Below are 17,295 nucleotides of genomic sequence, written 5' to 3'. Positions count from 1 at the left end.
AAACGTGAGTTGAATGCTGCTTTCTTTTGGAATATTTTTACATAAAAAACTTTAAAAAATCTTAATCCAAATATGACTTATTTCTCATTGGATGCACAGTAAAGTACTATTATTCATTATGGCCTTTGGTCCACCCCTAATAATCTTTTGTTAAAATTTTGTTTAAATCATCATTACGGTTTTGGCCAAGAACCATACAAAAACTAACACAGTAATATCAGTTTTCCCTGATCAAAATGTTTGTTACCATTGAAAATGATGAAAAGGGTAATATTGGTATTTTCCTTTTTGTATACTGCCCTGAAAACACACACTAATTGGTTACACACAAAATTTTAGTGGAAGTTTGCATTTAGAATGATATCTTGTGATAACTTAGTGAGTTGGGCACCACTTTTCTCATCAACCTAGTTATTTACCTTTGAAGTTCAAGAAATTAATAGAGACTTTAAAAATTATTGTTCTTTTGTTAACAGTAGGAGAAAACATCGTGTCATTGCTTTGTTGATCAAATCATATTATGACATGGTGCAGAGAGTTCCTTTGTCCTCAGGCTTCTCTAAGGTTTCTGATCTCGACTTTGGGCTCCAAATTGCTATTGCTAATGGCTCATTTGATCCTGCCCTTGACGTGACACTGAAGTCCTGTATATCTAAGCAGATCCTAGGGAAGGACTGCTAGTGGGTACTGCAGACAGGAGAGAAATGAAGAATCTGGATGATACCATCTGAGATTTGATCAAAAGAATCTGTTTCCAAACCAGGAGGATGAAACTTGAAAAGAAGGTGGAAGGGAGTGAAAAGATCAAGTCACTTCCACAAATGGTTTCCACTCTGCACCCCAGGGCACAGAACATAATATTAGTAAATTGTCCAATAACTTTCCCCTGTAAGCCCATTCTCCCACTTACCCTCACTTCTTCAAACAAAACAAAGCAAGCAAGGTGGCACACAAGAAACAATATGAAACAGAAAAGCTTTCGGACTGAAAGCAAGGTGCTAAGAGCAGACGTAGTCATTATGCAGTTAAATGAAAGGTTATTAAAAATGCTTCAGTGTGCTAATGGTACCTTACATTTGCTTAATAAACCTTTTTTATACATTCACTGTTGAATTTTTAATGGTTTAATATTATACCTCTTTAAAATTGCATAAGTTTGAAACCTGGCTATTGTACGACAAATCCAGTGTTTTGTAAGTTGCAAGTTTTTCTTTCCTTTTTTTGTTTCTTTGGCTTTGAAAAAAATAGGAAGACTTTGCAAATTCTTTAGTGAGATTTTCATAGTATATACATATTTGTTAATTGTGGTGATAACATTTTGCTGGATAAGTAATTTGGGTAATATTAGAACAGATTACCTTCTGTGTATCTGTTTGTCTTTTTTTTTTACAAAAATCCTCCTAATTTCAAGTAAACGTTATGATGTGAGTATAATCTGCAGGTTAAAATCATAGCCTGACCCATATGCTGCAAAAGAATGTTAGGAGCATCTTGGTTTAAAGATGACAGAAGTGGCCGTAATAGAATTTCTGGCCACTACCCACAGATATGGTTTGGAAGTTTAGAAACCACCTGTTTTTATCACCAGTGTCAATTCCGGGATATTTCAGGTTCTACTTGTAATCTTCAAGGAGAATGGAGACTGTAGATTTGTCTTCACAGGTTTGTTTTTCCTAAAAAAATGTCAGCACTTTGAGTTCTCTTTATCTCTTCACTACTGGCAGAAAGGTCAAAGTAGCATTTACTACTGTGTATCCAGAGAGCAGCCTAGGACACTGCTAAATATTTAGCTAATCTGGTGATTTTGTTTTGATTTGGAGGCAGCAAGTAGGACTCTTGAAAGTGCTGTGCAGAGGGCAGCAACAATTTTATCAGATTTTGGAATAAGAAAAAGAAAAGCAAGAAATGATCACTGAAAAAAAAATCTGTGACATAGTTATGATTTTGACTATATGCACAGGTAATAGAAGGTGGAAAACGGTAGAGAACTTTCTTTCAAATCCTCCTTACCACATCCTTTCTTGGCAAATAGAATTTCACTTTCTCTCAAACTGACCACTAGAGGGCACTCAACATAGAGACTAAAAAAGCAGGATGGCGGGCTCCTGACATCCTTCCAGAATCTGTGTTATTTACCTCTGTTGCCACTATTTTGTGTCTATCTCCCTGAGTCTTGATTTTGAAAGTCTGTATAGTTTGGTATTCAATCTGAAGTCTTTTTAGGTTGAAATGGAGCAAAAATAAGTAAATCTATTCAGCTACATCACTTGTCAGCATTACCCACAGTGGATGGGAGATAAACTATATTGCTCAGATTGGCATTAAGCTTTCCTCACCAGCAGGTAGTGATGGCTTCTCCCACAGCATACAGGCTAGGATTTAAAAAAAAATCAAACAGAACAGTTACGGGAGTATAAAACAATTATTTTCAACATCATTTTTGCCACAGTCATATGTCCTTTGGCTGAAGTGGGCAATATCTATATTGAAAGAAATTGTCACTAGCTTTCAGACAGCTACTATAATTTTATGCGTGGATGTTTAGAAAGCTTATGCGGTGGTCATTCAGATTCTAGATTAAGGAATGAAAATAAATAACTTGAGTCTGAGAGAAAATAAAAGTGGATAACAGAAATTCTCAGGCAACAAACTCAAACATATTGCCATACTATTTCCAGCTCACCCTGTGGAACTGGATTTCACTTGGGAATATAATCTCTTTAAATATGAAATCTCTGCTAGACTGTAAAACTGAGGGAATGAACTGTGCGTAAATTAATTTCTGGCATAGGGTAGAAAAAAAATGTTTGTTGAATGAAATATTTTATCCAGAAATATGGAAGTATCTGTTAGATAATAAGAAATCATTTCTTCAGGAGAGAGATTAAAGTTGAAAGTATGGTCTCAATTGCAAATTTCATGTTAGTAAGTATTTAGTCTAAATTATATACAAGAATATATATATTCTTTTATGTATATATATATATATATACATGTACCGAATATAAATTTCTCTGCTCAAAAACACGTTTAGTTTACCGACATATTTCTTAGTCTTTCTTCCTTTGTTTTGGTGGTATTTGTATCCTTTGCTGGCCTTGGGTTGTCTTATTACTGAAGATAATCCCTCACCTTCCTTTATTTATATGTATATTTATAGGCTACAACCCTTTCAGACTTAATAAGGAAGAGATTACGCATTAATGGCAATGGTAAATAAGATTTATGAAATTAAATCAGGCTGCTTTAAGACATCGAGTAGAAGAAATGGTAATTGGAGCCACTAAAGAATAGCATTATATTCCAATGAGTGGTAACTTCAATAATATAGAATGTTCACCAGGTTTTTGGAATTGAGACCTTTCCTCTTTCTTATTAGGGCATGGGCCTTTGAATGTTTGCATTTTTTTACTTAGATTTTGTAGAGTCTCCTTTTTCTTTTTTTAGTTCTGTTTGGGTGATGACAGTGGCAGTGGAAAAGTACTCAATATATTTTCAAATTCACATGGACCTAAGTGAATAAATTCCTTGAGTCAAGTTAAGCAACTTTTGATTACTGAATTTTATTTATTTACTACAAAAATTTTTTTTGGCCACACTGCACGGCATGCGGGATCTTAGTTCCCCAACAAGTGTAAGTGCAGAGTCTTAACCACTGGACAGCCAGGGGAGCCCCTAATTACTGAATTTTAAACATCTTTCATTTAGAAATTCAGAAGACTAAACAGAATAGTGATACATTGCTAACATGTTGCCTATAGTCAATAAGAAGAAAAATCATTAAAATGTTTTGTTTTTCACCCAATAACCATCAACACACTATTAAAATATAAAATTTGTTAGAGATTTTTTTAAACTGGCATCAAATTTTGCTCTAGTTATTGGTGATAGACTATTATTAGCTATTTTGAAAAGCAATATATCTAACTAAAAAATTATTTTTCAATTTATCAGATAATAAGGAAAGACAACCCATAACTTTACTCAATCAGATTAACAATTTTTTATCTCAAATGTAAATCTAAACTGTGATTCAAAAATAATTATGTACCAGTCTTCCATTTATATCATCCATCTATTTCTTAGGAAAACAGTTCTTTGGAAAAGCATTTCACTTGTTCCTGTCATATGCTTCCCTGGTTTGATAATTGAATAATTTTTGCGTACTCAGAAGAGACACTTTCCAGTAACCCAAATGATCCTCAGCCTGGTTTTATTTATTTTTAAAATTTTTATTTATTATTAAAATTTTTTTTTTTTCTCAGTCTGGTTTTAAATGGGCAAGGCAGTAAGCTCCAGGAGGCTGGGAGCTGTACGCTAACACCAAGCACGATGCCTTCTGTAGAATACAGGGGCGCTCACCTAGTATTTACTGAATGAATGAATAGTGAAATGCCAATCAAAATCTGTTAGACAGTATTTTTGAACTTTGAAGTATTAATAGCTCTGAAGTTCTTTTTTTTGTAGAAAATCAAGTGGCTTCCTTCAGCCCTCTGCCTAATGTGTATTCATGTTACATCATGAGTAATAAATTCTTCTCTTTGACCCAGGAATGTGTACCTTATAACCAGAATCCCAAATGGGCAAACATATGTGCTAAAGATGACCAATGTCATTTATCTCATTAACATTTGGCATGATCCACTGCTGCTTTAAGAAAACTGCATGACGATAAATGCACCTCTGCTTTTATTTACGTAATTTTAAATATTAATAGAAAAAACCTCCTTAACTAAACATATTTTCCTGTTGTTTATTGGAATGCTGGACTTGAAGCCAGAGGATGTGGACAAGGTCTTGTTCTACTATTCATCAGTGACCAGTGTGAACTTGAACAAGATTCCTAACCTCGCTGGTCTTTTATTGATAAATAATACCTGATTTAGAAGGCTGAGTATTAAGCATGACCAAAAACTCTTAAAATACTCTACATACATAAGGCTTTTTTTTATCTATTCAAATTCCAAGAGAAAATAGTTGAATTGTTGACTTTCCTCATGTCTACGTGACAGTGAGACTGTTTTGACAAGAAATTAATGGGAACAGATGCTTGGCACTATTCTTGTTACCAAATCTAGTTCATATCAGGATAATGCTTGATCTAAATGCTTGCTTCAAAGCTGTTGGCTGTGCCGGAGTGGAGAAATTTCTAGTGAAAACGTTTAGAGACTAATTAGGTGAACACCAGGCATTCAGGGTGTCACTCCTGTATTTGTGACCCAACTCAAGACATATCCGTGCACCCATTTCTATCCTCTTGTGATCGATCTCAAGCTTTAAGCTAAAACAATCTTGTGGCAATTTATACCCGTTAGGATAGCCAGCAGAACTGAATTAACAGTGCCTGGGACTGTGTTATTTTGAGTTCATTCAAACAGTCTTTCCTTGTCGACATTTGTCCCTGGTCACTGAGCCAGGTGACAATGAGCAAGCAGAAACCTCCAGGGCCCCTCAGGGAAACAGCCTATGTCCCCACCACTTAGGCAGTGCTTCTCAAACTGGGCATGTGTTTTCCAGGGGGTATGAAAGAGGTATTTGAAGTTAAAAGAGTATCCATTTTACTAGTCAGTAAGTAAGAGAAAACATGATTTCTTTGATATTGAAACATATGTTACGAAGTAAAATGCAGCATTTTCATGACTTTTGTTTTTTTTGCGGTACGCGGGCCTCTCACTGTTGTGGCCTCTCCCGCTGCGGAGCACAGGCTCCGGACGCGCAGGCTCAGCGGCCATGGCTCACGGGCCCAGCCGCTCCGCGGCATGTGGGATCTTCCCGGACCGGGGCACGAACCCGTGTCCCCTGCATTGGCAGGCGGACTCTCAACCACTGGGCCACCAGGGAAGACCCAAAGTTTTTTTTAGAGGAGATTTTATTTTATTTTTTCCTAGCTGAAGACTTTTGGCTCAGAGGGGCTGAGAAGAATTGAAGGTTAAACTTTCCATTGGAGGTTCTTGAAAATTCTTTAAAACTTAAGAAAAATATTAAAGGGGAAAAGCTTTTAGGGAGAAGGCCTTTGGGGAGAATGTCTGGAATTCCTTATCTAGGAAAGACTTCTAACATTAAGCATTCTGGAGCAGGGTTGTCAGTGAAAGGCCTAATGGACATAAGAAAGGTCGGCGTTAGTAAACTACCAGATAACTTTTAAAAACTTCAGATTCATCAGTACAGAGACATTACAAAATAACTGCTTCATGAGACTATGTAAAGAAAATAATTTTCATGACATATTTGCTATTTGTCTAACAGCAGATATATCTGTTTACTTGAAAAATTATATATAGAAAATTCAGACACTCTAGATTTACAAAAACTGAGCAACATTTAGTTTCAGACACTGAGATAAGTATGAGTGATGTAAATATCAATGATTAATGACCATAAACTCTTAAAGGTTGTGTTCTGAAACAAACATAAAAACCATCAGGAAATTCTAATAAGCACAGTGAAAAAGAAATGTTTAAAATTATTTTTAGCAGTAGGGCTGCTTGGATTTCAGCTAAGATCAAAACTTGTTTTCTTATCTGAGACATAATGACCAGATTTTGTTAATAAAGACATGTTATTCCTTTAAGTCTTAAGTTAGGTTCTAAATATTTGGGTTGTCCTTTTTCTGGTGTTTTTTTTTTTCTTTTAAAAATAGAATAAAATTTAGAACTTTTTTTCCTTAAGCAAAAAGTTGTGCTTTAAATTGGGCCCAGAATTTTCCTATTTCTCGGAACTATACATCCACACCCACACACACGTACACAATGCATTACGTGGAGGCAAACTTGCACATTCCTGAGAGATCAAGGAATCATATTAATTTGCAGTCTTAAGGTACCTTAGAAATAATTTGTCTTGATTTTTATTGGGGTAAAACTGAAACTAAGAGAGGATTTCAAGGCTCATCCAGGATCACCCATCAGGTAGTTGCATATCGAGCTAGAGCCTTGATTTCCTGTGAGGCAAATTTGATCCAAATGACCTGGGTTTTACACAGTCTTCACTAACAGGACAGTCACTAGCCATATCCTAACGCCTCTGGATTTCACTGTTCTCAGTCGAAAATGCTGGAAGTATTGCTTTCAACTAGGATAATCCTCCATCTCTTGGGGGCGTTGGAAACACGGGGTGTTTCTAGATGCTGCAGTCACTGGATGGTGCTACTGGCATTTGTGGCCTTCCCCAGGTGGCACTGTTTTCTCCCCTCACTGGGAAATAATGGGTGACCCATTATCAGGCCAGGGTTCTTTTATTTTATTTTTTTTGGGCGCACCATGTGGCATGCGGGATCTTAGCTCCCCAACAGGGATGGAACCCTGTGCCCCCTGCAGTGGAAGCGTGGAGTCTTAACCACTGGACTGCCAGGGAAGTCCCAGGCCAGGGTTCTTTATATGTCAACTCATTTCCAAACCCAACTCTATCTATGGGGTACAGGTGGGCGGGGTGGCAGTCTTACTTAAACAACGCTGCTTTTAGTTTGCCAAAAGTCACTTTTTGGAATTCCCATTTTGGCATGTCTACATTCTATCTTTAGATCTTTAGACAGAAAAGGTTATGTTGGATTCAAGTGGAAAATACAGTCGTCTTTAGATGGTCAACATACATTTTAAAAAAATTTTATTTATTTTATTGATTTTTGGCTGCGTTGGGTCTTTGTTGCTGCACGCGGGTTTTCTCTAGTTGCGGGGAGCGGGGTCTACTCTTCGTTGCGGTGCGCGGGCTTCTCGTTGTGGTGGCTTCTTTTCTTGCAGAGCACGGGCTCTAGGCGCCCGGGCTCAGTAGTTGTGGTGCATGGGCTTAGTTGCTCTGCGGCATGTGGGATCTTCTGGGACCAGGGGTTGAACCCACGTTCCCCGTATTGGCAGACGGATCCTTAATCACTGTGCCACCAGGGAAGTCCCCTTCTTCTTCTTCTTCTTTTTTTTTTTTTTTAAGAACTGCTTTCCAAAAGTGGAGGGACATTAAAAAAAAGTTTAGTTGTATAATGTCACCTTTTAAGTATGTTCAGGTTTTTAAAAAATGCATTTCTGTAATAGGTTGTGGCATGATACATACTTTTCCCCATGATATTAGTGATATATAATTGACTGGCAAAATTTCAAACTGCAATTCCAAGTTTTTGGCTATCTGGTCATTACATCTTGCCTATTTCCATGATTTATAAATAAAACCACAAATGCCACAACTAAGCAGAAGCAAAAAAGAAAAATGTACCCTATGAGTTATATCACAAGTCAATAAAAATACTGTATTCCTTTAAACAGATGTACTTATAAGAGCTTTATAACCCAAAGCAAGATTATGTGGGATGCTTTAAGAAAAGGTTGCAATTTTGCAACAAGAAGTCTGTACAGCTCCTCCAGGCAGTAGCTGTGAAGGAGGTGCCTGTGTCTCAGAAACTTCTTTCCATCTGTTCTTGACACTTTTGCATCCCAAGCCCCGTTATTTACAAAGTTACCCATTTCGCAAGCTCAAAGCACCTTGCCTGGCAATTACGAACTCATGCAATGACATTTCATCCTTTCATGTGCAAATTCTAAAATTCATTGTAACGGAAAAGCTCAAAGTCGAAACTCTGTCTACAATTTGAAATGAAAGGATCAAAAATGTCAGACATTGCAGAATACCGGTTCGTAATAGAGCTCTCTTTATTTGTTCACTGTTCTTCAGTCATTTTTGTTTGTTTGTTACAAAATGCAGTCTTGATGCTTTATTTAAACAGTACTTAAACTAAACTGTTCATGCCATGCAAAAATAACATTTTATGCACTGTTTTGGGGGGAGGGGCTTCCCACTTTTTAGTTCACAGGCATTATTAACCGCATTTTTAAGAAACAAGTTTTTTGTTTGTTTGTTTTTGTTTTTATTATTGCCTTTGTAACTAGTCACATGCTGGTTTCACGTGTGGGACAGTAACCTGTGTCTCCTGGGTTGGAATGAATTTCTGGGGCAAACAAGTGGTTTTCCATCTTGCACCCTTCTTGACTGGTGTCCTTTTTAACTTCCGCCACAGCATGGTAAATGTCTTGCCTACAGTTGTGACTTGTGGCCTGTGGAGAGGAAGCGCCCACAGAGGCCTCTTCTCGTAAAGGGTCTCTTCCGTCACTAGGCTTATCTGCAAAGCAGTTCGGGTTGGAGTCCGCCTGCTTGTCCTGCCTCGTGGTCCCTTGGAGCTCTAAGAAATCATCGTCTTCGCCCGTGTCTATTTCCGTGAAGCTCCTCCTCTCTCTGGATGAGAAAGGAAAGAGTTTCTGCTTGGGAAACCGAGGCGTCAGCCCTTTGGAGGGTCCCTGACAATGTGCCGGAACCTCGGCGCCCAGCAAGGGTCTGTCTCCCTGGGAGGGGGTTTCTTCTAAGAGGATGGTACTGATGAGCTGCGGGGCGGTGAGTGGGAAGTCCGCCGCGGTGACCGGCAGTGGCCTGGCCGTGCTGGGTGGGGTCTGCGGGGCCCCGCCTCTGTTGTCCTTGAAGTTCACCTTGAGCGATCCGGACTTGAGTGGGTTGCTGCCTTTCAGCGAGCTCCTCGGGCTCTCGGCGGCACTGTCCGACTGCGAGGGGCCGTGAGGCCCACCCTGGGACCCACTGGAGTCGAGGTTCACAGTTACGTCGATTGGAGCGTATTCTGGGCTGGCGTCCCTGGCCGCGGGCATCTTCTCTCGGGTTAGGGTGAGGAATGGGGGGGCCCTGGCTCTTTGGTGCTCTTCTATCCGGGCGAGGTCGGGTGGGAACTTCATCTGCAGGTGGCAAGCGGAGGGCGGCGGCAGGGGCGACCTCTCGGTCTCCGTGAAGTCGGTGGCGCAGCTCGTGAAGCTGTCGATGCTGGAGGTGCTCTTCATGTCCACGATGCCCTCGGCCTGCGCCACGGCCAGCTGCTCCTGCGGGCAGATCACCTCCTCCATCTCTATCTCTTCTTCGAACGCAGACGGCCTCTCGGGCTGCTGCTGGCGCTCGGGATTCGGGTGGGAGTGAGGCTGCGTCTTGGTGATCTCGTTGTACAGCATCTCCAGTTTCTGGGCACTCAGATGCTGTGGGCTGGAGGAAGAAGTGTTGTTCAGCTGCTCGTGGGAGTCTTTTTGGCTGACCTCCTGGTACTTATTCTCGTAAGACTTGTTGGAGCTTGTTTCCGACAGAGCCTTCCGGGCCCACTTCCACCGGCTTGGAGAGAGGCGGTTATCCCCCGTGGAGTCTTTTGTATTGGCCGACTCTCCGGTCTTCTCCACAGCCACGTCTATCAGTTCCATACTGCGAGCAAAGGCATCTTTTAAGTTCATAGAAACGATGCTTCCATTCCTCTTGGCCCGCTCGAGAGCCTCTCTCCTTTTAATGGCCTTCTCCTGGCGTTTCTGCTCCTTGTAAAACTCAGAGAAGTTGTTCACGATGATTGGGATAGGAAGGGCAATCACCAGAACGCCTGCAATACAGCAGAGGCCTCCCACGATCTTTCCTAATAATGTTTTCGGGTAGATGTCACCGTAGCCGACGGTGGTCATGGTGATGGTGGCCCACCAAAATGAGGCCGGGATGCTGGTGAACTTGGTAGCATCTTCGTCCTTCTCAGCAAAAAATACCAGGCTGGAGAATATCATTATCCCCATGGCCAAGAACAGTATCAACAAGCCCAGTTCATTGTAACTCCGCCTGAGGGTGAAACCCAGGGACTGCAGGCCCGTCGAGTGTCTGGCGAGTTTCAGGATCCTGAGGATACGCATGATTCGGAAGATCTGGACCACGCGCCTCACGTTCTGGAACTGCAGCACGCTCTTGTTGGACTCCGTGAGGAAAATGGTGACGTAATACGGCAAGATGGCCAGCAAGTCGATAACGTTCAGTGGGCCCTTAAAGAACTTCCATTTATTTGGTGAGGACAGGAACCGTAAAAGGTACTCCATGGTAAACCAGGCGATACACACGGCCTCCACGTGGGCTAACTGGGGGTTGTCATTGGGCTGTCCAAATTCATCCATCTCCTGCAGCTCTGGTAGCGTGTTGAGAGACAGCGCAATAGTGGAGAGTACGATGAACAAGATGGACACGATAGCCAAGATCTGGAAAAGAAAAGAAAGTCAGGTCAGCAAGGCCTCTTAGCTGCTGAGGCAGCTAGGAGACATATGCGTTCACCATTCTTTAAAGGATACGTCTTGCTCAAAGGTATTCCAAGAAGGTGACTTTACAACCCCCAATTCTCCAACTAATACAAATACGTCCACTTTTTATGAGTTCATTTCACTTAGAGGCCTAATGTGTATAAAACAGATAACTAATGAGAATGTTCTACACAGCACAGGGAACTCTGCTCAATGCTCTGTGGTAACTTAAATGAGAAGGAACTCCAAGAAGGAGAGGATATACATATACGTACAGCTGATTCACTTTGCTGTACGGCAGACGATAACACAACATTGTAAAGCAACTCTACTCTCAGTAAAAATTAACAATAATAAAAAGAAGCCTAATGTAATATACTTTTTAATTCTAGGGTCTAAGCCATTTGAAAAAAATCCATTCTCCCCACCCCCCTCCCCCTTGCCCATTGTTCTCAGGCACCTTTGGAAGAGTTTTCGGGGAATAGTCATCTCTCCTCTCTTAGTTATTTGTAATTTTTCTCTCTTAACCACCCGGTTTATGTTTCCTTACACGAATTGCCATACATGTTATATTAGCTAGAAAAAATTCATGATTGCCAGAAGTTTTATTCTACAACTAAAAACGCCAATGCAGACCTACGCGTGGAGAGATAATATGGCCTCAGTACAACAGTGTTTCCATAGAACATGTGCGATTTGTGTGGTAAGCACTGAAGTGAGGGAGCCTCCATCCTGGGCTATGTGGCCTTCTGGCCAGCCTCTGGTGGGAGAGGAGGGTTATGAGCTAACTTCATTCGGTTGAAAAAGGTTTCAGAACAAAGAACTTGAAGATTGTCCATGGTGATCTCGGTTCAGGGATCCCCGTGGGGCAGAGGAAGGGCCGCACCATATCAGATGTGGAAGGAGAGAGGAAGCGCTCAATAACAAGTAAAAAGAGGGTCAGTGACTGAATTTTGGAGTCAGTCATTCTGACCTCTGAGCTTGGCTTTATCGCTTACTGTGTGACTTTGGGCAAGTTACTTAACCTCTCTATGTCTCAGTTTACAGATCTGTCGAATGAAGACAACAATCGTAGTTATTTCATGGCTGTTGTGAAGACATCACTAAATAAATGAATTACTCATAGTGTTAGAGGCTGAAATGAACAGGACTTCAGTCTGGAAAGACGAAGACCAAGAACAGGTATGTGGGAAATCTGTAAAAGCATGCAGGGTATAGACAGCTTAAGCAGGGATTTCCTCACTGTAACCCAGTGTTCTAGATTGATAAGGCAAAGCATGAAGATGAAGGTTTGAGGGCGACAGAATAAAGCACTTCTTTGCTTAGTACAGACTGTGCGTCTGGAACACATGATTCTTGGTGACGTAGGAAACCTCTCTTACCTAGGTTAGGTCTGGCTTGGTTTCATCTGACCTTCGCCAATGACCTCAAGAGGTATCACCGGTCTCAGTTATTATTTGTAGCTCTGAGAAAGATGTCCTGACACTGTTTAATTTAGAAGTTCAGCATTCAGTAGACAATGACTAAGTATCTTAAGGCCACACATCTCAGTAAACATGAGACTGTGAAAAAATTATAACTGACATCAGGACTTCTGAACTTCTCTCCTCTTCATCCTTCTAAGTTTCTCTACTTCTGGGTTATTCTCCTTACCCTTGCTCTTTTCTCCTCTTACGCCTCACTTATACTTTTCATTGTTTTTTCTTCCTGTTTCTTCCAGCTCCCATCTTTCCTCTTAAACCACTTTAGAGTGAAAACCATAGTTGGTTCCAGAATGCACTGCAGAAATGAAGTAAAGATTTAAGTTTTCTTAACTTAAAGAACAGTACTGAGGGGCTTCCCTGCTGGCGCAGTGGTTGAGGGTCTGCCTGCTAATGCAGGGGACACGGGTTCGAGCCCTGGTCTGGGAGGATCCCACACGCCGCGGAGCAGCTGGGCCCGTGAGCCACAACTGCTGAGCCTGCGTGTCTGGGGCCTGTGCTCTGCAACAAGAGAGGCCGCGATAGTGAGAGGACCGCGCATCGCGATGAAGAGTGGTCCCTGCTTGCCACGGCTGGGGAAGACCCTTGCACAGAAACGAAGACCCAACATAGCCAAAAATAAATAAATAAATTAAAAAAAAAAAAAAGAACAGTACTGAATTACTAGTGTTTTATAATTTTTTCTTAAACAAAACTAAGTACTTTTTACCCGAGTATACTTCAGGAGTTCCTTTAAAAATGTGGATCAATGAATGACAGTAGAATAAAGGTTCTCTTCATCTACTCCAGAGACTGTGAAGGCTGAAGTTAGAAATCCCCTCAAGAAGGTTTAGATAAACCCATGGGTAATGGATTCAGAGGGTTTGTTAAGGACAAGTTGGGAATGCTCACCTCAAAGCTTTACCCTCAGGGGCCAATGGAATGGGGACATTTACAATATTCTGTCACTTAAATATTCTTAGGAAGCATTGGTCAGATTCCATCTACTCTTATGTTCTTACCATAAGGAACTAGGTTCCTCTGTATTTTTTAGAAGGTCACACTGTTCCTGATATACCTTTGGGCATTTTAAGTACTGGGATTCCTGCCAGCATTCTTGTGCTGATAATCCATATTCTAGATTTTCCATATCTTCTTATCTGTTCACCTGCCTGTTTTGCATGCATTTTATTTACGATTATCTCCTCCAAGAGCAAGAGAAAAGCAGAAATACAAATGACACCATTCTACTATCTTCCAACCTTTTAGACAAAGAACAAAGTGGAAGATCCAAGGTGGACCTTCAGGTTTTCCTTGACTCCACAATCTGACCGAGATTGTAGGTCATTTTACTTTCGTATGTAAGTTTGGGAAATAATGAACATTGTATAGTTCTGATTTAGTCTATGGTCTGGTTGATGGCAACTTAATGAATATGGCTACTTTTAACACCTGAAAATCTGGCATGTGCACGGCATGATTTGAAGGACATTCTTGAAGAAAAGGAATTACTAAAGAAAAAAAAAATCCAAACACTCAAGCCCTTAGCAACCCCACATTCATATTAAACTATAAGGTATTGCAGTGCATTATTTTCTGTCTCATGTTCAATCTGTCAAAACCCATTTGCTATCAATGTAAAGGAATGGTTTATTTTAAATATCTTGTGAAACTTGGAATTCTCCAAGAAAGATAGCACCTTAGACAAATTATTCAATATATATCAAGGATGATGTGTGATGCAATAAGCCAAATGAAAGGTTATTGTTTTACGGTAGAGTTTTTTTTTTAACACAATAAATAGAACAAATGTGAAATTTTGCTCTAAGCTACAGGATACACCTCTAAACATGGATATTTACTTCGGTACAGCAAACCCTCATGGCATTTACGTATTGCTTCATTTATTATAACCATGCACAAGTTAGGTTTTTAATCCTGTCACCCCTAATAACCAGCTTCCGGAGCTGGCTCTTTCGGCTCCAGCAAATAGACTTATGTTTGTATATCGCAAATGAAGTGGAAATTTCAAACAATTACCTGGGTGATATCCGTCAACCCCCTTGGAATTTGGATTACATCATTTCCAAGGTTCCTTTCACCTCTAACATATGGCGAGTCTCTTTCTCAACTAAAACATTGTGCTAATTCCATTCACGTCCGCAAACCAAACCAAGGACAAGTCACAGTTGAGCCCATCATTTTGGTTGAATTGCCAACATATAATTTTGTTGCTTAAGAAATAAAAGATTCAAATGCAAAGGCTTCGTAAAACATCATACTCTGTATGTTCCAAGCATTTAGTTACTGGAAATAGACATTCTTTCTGGATAACACTTTTCTTCCCTTTTGCATTGCCTGGATAATGATTTAATTCTTCACTTAGACACAGACTTTCAGAGGATCACACAGAGGTAAGAACAGGGCTCCTGGCACTTGGCGTTACTGGGTCCCAAAAGTTGGTTGCATTGATTTCTGTTTGTGAGAGAAGTAAGGCAGGTGGAGATTTGCCCCTATTTACCAACTTGTTGATTTTATATCTTTTGAAGATAGTGGGTGTTTTGTGGTGGAAAGAACACAGGACAAGGAATTAAAATACATGGCCTGATGAGACCTTCAAGATGGCGGAGGAGTAAGACGTGGAGATCACCTTCCTCCCCACAAATACATCAGAAATACATCTACATGTGGAACAACTCCTACAGAACAGCTACTGAATGCTGGCAGAAGACCTCAGACCTCCCAAAAGGCAAGAAACTCCCCACATACCTGGGTAGGGGGAAAGAAAAAAGAAAAAACAGAGACAAAAGAATAGGGACAGGACCTGCACCTCAAAACAAAAATAAACCAATAAACTGAAAACATAGGCAGAACACTCTATGACATAAATCACAGCAAGATCCTTTTTGACCCACCTCCTAGAGAAATGGAAATAAAAACAAAAATAAACCATGGGACCTAATGAAACTTCAAAGCTTTTGCACAGCAAAGGAAAACACAAACAAGACGAAAAGACAACTCTCAGAATGGGAGAAAATATTTGCAAATGAAGTAACTGACAAAGGATTTAATCCCCCAAATTTACAAGCAGCTCATGCAGCTCAATTTCCAAAAAATAAACAACCCAATGCAAAAATGGGCAGATGACCTAAATAGACATTATTCCAAAGAAGATATACAGATTGCCAACAAACACATGAAAGGATGCTCAACATCACTAATCATTAGAGAAATGCAAATCAAAACTACAACAAGGTATCACCTCACACTGGTCAGAATGGCCGTCATCAAAAAATCTACAAACAATAAATGCTGGAGAGGGTGTGGAGAAAAGGGAACCCTCTTGCACTGTTGGTGGGAATGTAAATTGATACAGCCACTATGGAGAACAGTATGGTGGTTCCTTAAAAAACTAAAAATAGAACTACCATACGACCCAGCAATCCCACTACTGGGCATATACCCTTAGAATACCATAATTCAAAAAGAGTCATGTACCACAATGTTCACTGCAGCACTATTTACAATAGCCAGGACATGGAAGCAACCTAAGTGTGCATTGACAGATTAATGGATAAAGAAGATGTGGCACATATATACAATGGAATATTACTCAGCCATAAAAAGAAACGAAATTGAGTTATTTGTAGTGAGGTGGATGGACCTAGAGACTGTCATACGGAGTGAAGTAAGTCAGAAAGAGAAAAACAAATACCGTATGCTAACACATATATATGGAATCTAAAAAAAAAAAGTTCTGAAGAACCTAGGGGCAGGACAGGTATAAAGATGCAGACGTAGAGAATGGACTTGAGGACACGGGGAGGGGGAAGGGTTAGCTGGGACGAAGTGAGAGAGTGGCATGGCCATATATACACTATCAAATGTAAAATAGATAGCTAGTGGGAAGCAGCCACATAGCACAGGGAGATCAGCTTGGTGCTTTGTGACCACCTAGAGGGGTGGGATAGGGAGGGTGGGAGGGAGATGCAAGAGGGAGGAGATATGGGGACATATGTATACGTATAGCTGATTCACTTTGTTATACAGCAGAAACTAACACACCATTGTAAAGCAATTATACTCCAATAAAGATGTTAAAAAATAAATAAAACCCATGGCCCTACCTCCATGGCCACACGGACAAGCCAGTTTCCTCTGCAAACATCAGTGCCCGCATCTGCAAAATGCCTTCCATTTGCCTCACCTGCCTGAGAGGCTTGTTAAGGACCAGACTAGGTCAAGCCCATGAAGCATCTATAAAATGTAAAGTACTATACATGCTGGAGCTGTGTCTGGAAAAAGCCCTTGGTCAGTATTGGGAGGGAATAATGAACACAAACCGCTTCTTCTCCATTTAAATACAACTGGAGACCTATTTCACGTTCATACTTGAAAGACTTTCAAGCACATTGTTTCCCCTCGCCAGTGGTTTGCATGCCACACCCAGATAACTGTAGCTTATCTGCCTTAGGACTGAACCATCTAGTTTGCCAATATTTAAGAACTGGACTGAGGTTGGCTGGGTGTGTGGGTGGAATGGGTGAGGTTGGTCAAAGGGTATGAAATTCCAATAATAAAATAAATTGAGTCCCTGGGATGTACAGCAATGGGTTAATAGAGTAGAAGAGAGTAGATCTTAAAAGTCGCATCATAGGGAAAATCTTTTGTTACTATGTGAAGTGATGGATGTTAACTAAACTCATTGTGGTAATCATTTCATAATATAGACAGATGTCAAATCATCATGCTGTACACCTAAAATT

General features: G+C 40.5%; 1 protein-coding gene across 1 annotated transcript in view; it reads right to left on the bottom strand.

The window, feature by feature from the left end:
• Positions 1-8,745: 8,745 nt before the first annotated feature.
• Positions 8,746-17,295, bottom strand: part of KCNB2 (potassium voltage-gated channel subfamily B member 2) — a 390,753-nt gene continuing 382,203 nt past the window's right edge. The window contains exon 3 of the mRNA XM_065895391.1: positions 8,746-11,030. Coding sequence (XP_065751463.1) covers positions 8,871-11,030 — 2,160 coding nt within the window. The 3' untranslated portion in view covers positions 8,746-8,870. The remainder of the gene's footprint in view (positions 11,031-17,295) is intronic.

This window comes from Phocoena phocoena, chromosome 17 (assembly GCF_963924675.1).
Source record: "Phocoena phocoena chromosome 17, mPhoPho1.1, whole genome shotgun sequence".
Lineage (NCBI taxonomy): Eukaryota > Metazoa > Chordata > Mammalia > Artiodactyla > Phocoenidae > Phocoena > Phocoena phocoena.
Note: the sequence above shows the minus strand (reverse complement) of the source record. Positions and strands in the feature narration are given on the sequence as shown.